Source organism: Mus musculus, chromosome 10, assembly GCF_000001635.26.
Source record: "Mus musculus strain C57BL/6J chromosome 10, GRCm38.p6 C57BL/6J".
Classification (NCBI taxonomy): domain Eukaryota; kingdom Metazoa; phylum Chordata; class Mammalia; order Rodentia; family Muridae; genus Mus; species Mus musculus.
Genome location: NC_000076.6, coordinates 5,204,648 through 5,210,647, shown reverse-complemented (window position 1 = coordinate 5,210,647; position 6,000 = coordinate 5,204,648). Strand labels below are relative to the sequence as shown.

The 6,000-nt window shown below is 43.5% G+C and overlaps 1 protein-coding gene across 21 annotated transcripts in view; it reads left to right on the top strand.

The window, feature by feature from the left end:
- Positions 1-6,000, top strand: part of Syne1 (spectrin repeat containing, nuclear envelope 1) — a 530,501-nt gene that overhangs the window by 340,045 nt on the left and 184,456 nt on the right. For all 21 annotated transcript variants that reach the window (NM_001347732.1, NM_001347711.1, XM_017314047.2 and 18 more), the window contains 3 exons: positions 1,055-1,192; positions 5,215-5,400; positions 5,571-5,693. In NM_001347732.1, the coding sequence (NP_001334661.1) occupies positions 1,055-1,192; positions 5,215-5,400; positions 5,571-5,693 (447 nt within the window). The remainder of the gene's footprint in view (positions 1-1,054; positions 1,193-5,214; positions 5,401-5,570; positions 5,694-6,000) is intronic.

Below are 6,000 nucleotides of genomic sequence, written 5' to 3'. Positions count from 1 at the left end.
GAATAGGCTTGGCTGTATAAACTTCATAAACTGGAGATGTAATTGTAAAAAAAAAATCCATCCATAAATAAGTTTTATAAAATCAGCTTAAGACAGATTCAAATATTTTTCCAACATGTTTTTCTTATCTCTGAATTTCACATCATGTACCCCATCATGCTTACCTTCTGGTCTGCTCCCCAAACTTTTAAGCCCCCCCCAAAAAAAAAACAAGAAGAAAAATAAGAACAAAACAAACAAACAAGTCCAATTTGTGTTACCCATATACTCACTGGAGCAAGGTCAAACTCTCCATGACCAAGCTCCTTAGAGAAAATTGAGTCTCCCTACCCCCACTGCAAGCTATCAAGTACGGAGAGCTACAAGCGCGTCATTATCACAATGTTAGAGTTCTCTTCTTCCTGTCTAGGCTGTCACTTTTTGGGGTAGTGGTGTGGAGATAGTGGTTATATACCTACTCATATACATCATCTTGATTTTTTTGATTATAGATTGGCCTTTGCAACTCTACCAAGCATTAATCTTGCCATCAGGTTAAAGTTAAAATGAGTAGTCCAGCATTTCCTTTACCTTTTTTTCATATAGCCTAAGCAGACCTCACACTCACTAGGTATAGCCAGTGAGGGCCTTGATCTCCATCTCCCAAGGACTGGGATAACAGGCAGGCACAGCACTTTCCTACTGGGCCCAGCTTAGGAGCTAATGGTTGTGACTTACAGTGGGTGCTGAGAGCTTGCATGATGGTGTCCCTGCCTTGGTCCCTCCTTTACCCAGTGGGACGTGGATAGAAGGGATAAAAAGAGTAAGATGAGAATGAACAGCCAGGAAAAGAGAAATAACTCAAGCATATCACGGAGGACTTGGATTTGTACCCTGAAGTCACTGGGAAATCCTTAACAGATTCCCTATAGGCAAGTGACTTCCCAGGGTCCCTTTTGATATCACAGTTGTAAGTACCAGCCTCTGGGATGGTTGGATCCAAAGACCTGAATAGGGTTCAATCCCGCTGACAAGACAGGATTTACATCCATCTGAGTGTGAATGGCTTTTACAGGCGTTATCCCACATGGAAGAGTACAATGAAATGCTCGAGACTGTTCGGAAATGGATCGAGAAAGCTAAAGTCTTGGTTCATGGAAACATCGCCTGGAATTCAGCAAGCCAGCTCCAGGAACAGTACATCTTGCACCAGGTAAATTTCAGGGAAAAAAACAAAGTTAAGAGTAAAAACAGTCAGTCTGACTGGGTTAGACCAACAGACAATTTTGTAAAATACCAGATAGGAAGAATGCTCGGGCCCCATCCGGGTGACTCAGTAGGTAATCACCGCCAAGTCTGGTGGTGACTGCAGTTTGATTCCCGGGTCCTACATGGCGGAAGGAGAGAACTGACTCCTGCAAGTTGTCCTCTCATCCGTCCCTAGGCACTGTGGCATGTATGTGCATATATATATTTACATACACACATACATACATACATATACATACATGTATACATATATATGTATATATATACATACATGTATATATATGTGTATATATATACACACACACATATATATATATATGCATATATATGAGAGAGAGAGGGAGAAAGAGAGAGAGGCTGACTTGCTGTTCTGGATTGATCAAAAGTAGCTAAGGATGACAGTTCATGAGACTGTATACAAACATATATATATATATATATATATATATATATATATATATATATATATACATACATATACTCTGTTTTCCTTATAAACGTGTTTCTCTGAGCCTGAAAGCATTCCTCCCTACCCCTGTGGCACTTGTGATTTGTGTGTTATTGTTGCCGCTTTTGTTGTAGACCCTTCTTTGGGAGATGCAGGGAATTCTTTCATAGGAAAAGACACAGGGGAGCGTAGAGAGATTAGAAGCATCACACCCTGGAAGGAGGAGGGTTAAGACAAGCTCTACCAACTGGTACCCTGTGACTTGGAACAAAATACTTTGTCTCTGGGTTCTGCCTTCTCACCCGTAATATGGGAATGCCCAGTAGTGTTCCTGTGTCAGTTGCCTGGGAGCAAACATCCAGCACTTCCAGGTACATGCTGATGCTCCAGGCAGGCCCTGCTTCCTCTAGGCCACAGCCAGGGCTGAGTCATGTGGCTTACTCAGAAGGTCAGAGCGCTGAGAGCAGATCCTATATCCACACCCCAGAGGGACACATTACTTCATTTCCTCTGAACTTAGGAGACAAAAATATTCCTTTTTATTTTGGCCATCCTCTCCGGAAATTATCTCACCCTTCTAGTAAGTTACAGTTGACTTAAATGCACATTTCTAACAGATCTTGCCACAAAATACAGGCTGGCTTTTATTTAGGTTGTATGGGTGTATTTCCCCATAGGACTTATCTTTTAAATAAACTTCCCTTTTTCCTTTTCCCCGAGGTGGTTCTGGATATTGTTTCCTCCTGGAATGTTTCCATGGCTCGAATTCCAGCCCCTATGATCTCTGTCCTCTTCCCAGTCACACACACTCCTCCCAGACACAGACATCTGTACCTCTCAGACGCCTGGATCGTTTGCTCTGTGTGTGTGCTTAGACGCCAACAGACCAGACTTCCTTTACAAACCAGCTGGTAATCAATGGCAATACAACTAACTTCTAGGACTCTGAAGATGCAGTTGTAAGAACAGAAAAGATAAAGGGAATTTTAACTGTCAAGATAATACCACTTAAAAAAAAAAAAAACCCTGCTGATAATTCAGTAAAATCATTTGAAAAGCAATTACAGTAATATAAGCTGGCATTTTATTTCCTGTTCATTTTGCTTCCTGGATTCCTTAACTGGGGCTGTAATCCAAAATGTAGGAAATATTTAAAATGATATTAATAACTGTAGGAGGATTTTATTATTTATGTACTTATGTATGTATATATGTATTTGTTTTGTATGTGAGAGAGGAAGTAAGGAGGGAAGGAAGAAGATGGGGGAGGGAGGGGGAGGGAGGATGAGAGTTCAGGCACACATGCATGTAACAGTCAGAGTAAACCTTCAGGAAGAGAGTCCATTCTGTCCCACTGTAGGATTCTGGGATCAGACGTGGGTCATCAAGCTCACCCAGCAAGCCCGATGACCTGCTAACTGATGGCAGTGTGATGGAACTGTAAAGAAAATTTCAATGTTAGATCATGCTTTTCTAAGATATTTTTGCACATTGTGGAGCATAATGTAAGCTTTAGAAAAAAAAAAAAAAGTCATGAAGATTTTCATTGTAGTTTCAGAAAGCAGACCCAGCAGTGGAAAGCAGGTTGCTGGAGTAGAAGGGGGATGCTTCTACCCTGCAGCAGACAAGGACAGGCCTCTCTCTCATTGAAGAGGGACAAAGGATGTACTAGAGAGAGATAGCACAGCCCAGATCAGACAGTTCTATGTGTGGTTGACATTAGTGTTCATGACACAAACTGCTGGGTGGCTTGACTGAATCCTTAACCAAAGCAAGCAAGCAACCTTAGACTGCTCTGCTTGTCTGCTGCAAAGTCCAGGAGGGAACTCATCCCAGAGGGTCCCCGCCCTTGTGTTTCCACCAGGAAGCACAGATGCCTGGGTTTACCCTTCGACAAATGCAGTATAAGAAAACCCGTGTGTTCAAATGTCCAATGAAAGAGGGAAATCAGGAGACACATTATGCTCTTAACTCCTAAAAATGCCCATATGTACTAGCAATGACATCTTACAGTTTTCCTTTCAGGCATATACAATCTGTAGCCCACAGTCTACACACATCCCAGGGTAGCTATGAACATATTTGTCAGTGAGAGTTGTGTCACGGTGTCACGAGTTTGGACAACCCTGCCTTGGACGTGATATAATAGAGTATTTTTCTTTTTCTTTTTTTTTAAATTGGACATTTTTCTTTATTTACATTTCAAACGTTTCCCCTTTCCAGGTCTCCCCTTCAAAAACCCCCATTCCATCCCTCCTCCCTCTGCCTCTATGAGGGTGCCCCCTACCCACCCACTCCTGTCTTCCTGCCCTGGCATTTTGCTATGCTGGGGCATCAAACCTCCTCAGGCCCAAGGGCTACTCCTCTCACTGATGTCCAACAAGGCCATCCTCTGCCACATATGTGGCCGGAGCCATGGGTCCCTCCATGTGTATTCTTAGGTTGGTGGTGCAGTCCCCAGGAGCTCAGGAGGGTCTGGCCTGTTGATAATGTTGCTCCCTCCATGGGGCTGCAAACCCAGGCAAATGGATATTTTTCTTATATTTATATATATTACATTCACTGTGAAAAGAAAATTGCTTTTCATATCTAAAAATAATCTAACAGAGTAACATACCCCTGTTTTTTATATTCCTCATATATCTCCCCAACTGCACATTCCGTGCTCCCCAACTTCTGTGCCCTGCATACACCATCTCCTCAGTACAAAGTGTCTTTCCCTTCCTCCTCATCTGTTAATGTGCTGATATCTTTCTTGAACCCAGTAGGACCCTTATCTCAACCTACCAGCAAGTTGTCCCACATTTGGGTTGAGTTACCCTTTAATACGTGGCTACCCTTTCATTTTCTTCTCCATATTCCAATGCACGTGTCTGTATATGTTTGTTGTCTGTTTGTATTGTTCTACTGCTGTAAGTCCCAGCAGGCACTGGGCTGAGTGATGAGGGGGGGACTACACTCCCCTCAACATTGCAAGTAGCCTTTTCCTCCCTGTCTTACTTTGAATAAGTAAGCAAAGGTTTTTGTTTGCAAAACTTGTGCTTTTCTTTGCATCTTCCAGCATTCAGATCTTAGTTGTATAACCTAAGAGCTGAATAGGCCTTCTTTAGTGCAAACGTGGGAAAAGGCAGGATCCAAGCAGAGATGTGATCAAGACACAATGTGCCGAAGCATCACCACCGCTGGCTGATAGCTCCGTGTCCTGCCACAAGGCGAGGCAGCCTGGGTGTGAGAGAGCAGGAATCCTTAAGTCCCATACTCATGAACAAGTGGCCTTAGCAAGTTATAAAGATTCCTGGACTTGACCTTGTTGTCTATGTAATGAGGATGACAATGTATATGTAGCCTGTGAGTGGACTCATAGGGGTGAGATGGCCAAACATTGTACCATGTTCATAGTTCTTTTTGATCTTTTCCTAGTCTATTGGGTCTTTCTACTCCTCTATACATATCTGTATTCCCCCTACCCCCGTCCCTGCCTGCATATCCGTTTCACAAATACAAACACTTTACTCTAGACACTGTTAGAAGAATCTGGCGAAATTGACAGTGACCTGGAAGCAATGGCTGAGAAAGTGCAACACCTTGCCAACGTGTACTGCACAGGAAAGTTATCACAGCAAGTGACACAGTTTGGACGGGAGATGGAGGAGTTACGGCAGGCGATCAGAGTTCGTTTGAGGAACCTCCAAGATGCAGCCAAGGTAAAACAAAACACAACACAACAAAACAAAACAAAACAAAACAACCTGGCGTGCTGTCCCGGGGAGAAAGCGCTCACCCATGGTGAGATAGTTTCTTGAATATGATGCAGTTCTTCGGTTATGACTTTGAACTTTAAATGTTCTGATGTTCACTGGGGTTTGTTCTCCAGGACATGAAAAAGTTTGAAGGCGAGCTAAGAAACTTGCAGGTGGCTTTGGAACAAGCCCAGACAATTCTGACTTCTCCAGAAGTCGGGCGCCGTAGTCTCAAGGAGCAGCTGTGCCATCGGCAGGTACGCAAAGGAACCGAGGGAGGCCTGGGGAATGGCTCAGCTTTCACAGTTGTTGTCTTACAAACTCAGCATTGGATCCCAAGAGAACTCACACTAAAAACCTGGGCGTGGCCGATCCAAGCCTCAGGAGGGAACAGTAGGTAGACAAGACCAACCAGGTCTACGTGAGTTCAAGGCCAGCTAGACTGACATAGTGAGATCCTCTATCAGAAAACAAAACTAGTCAGGATGACATGTGCTTAAAATCTCAGTGCAGAGGAGAATGAAATTGGCAGGTCCCTGGTGCTTACTTGGCAAGCTCTGGTCC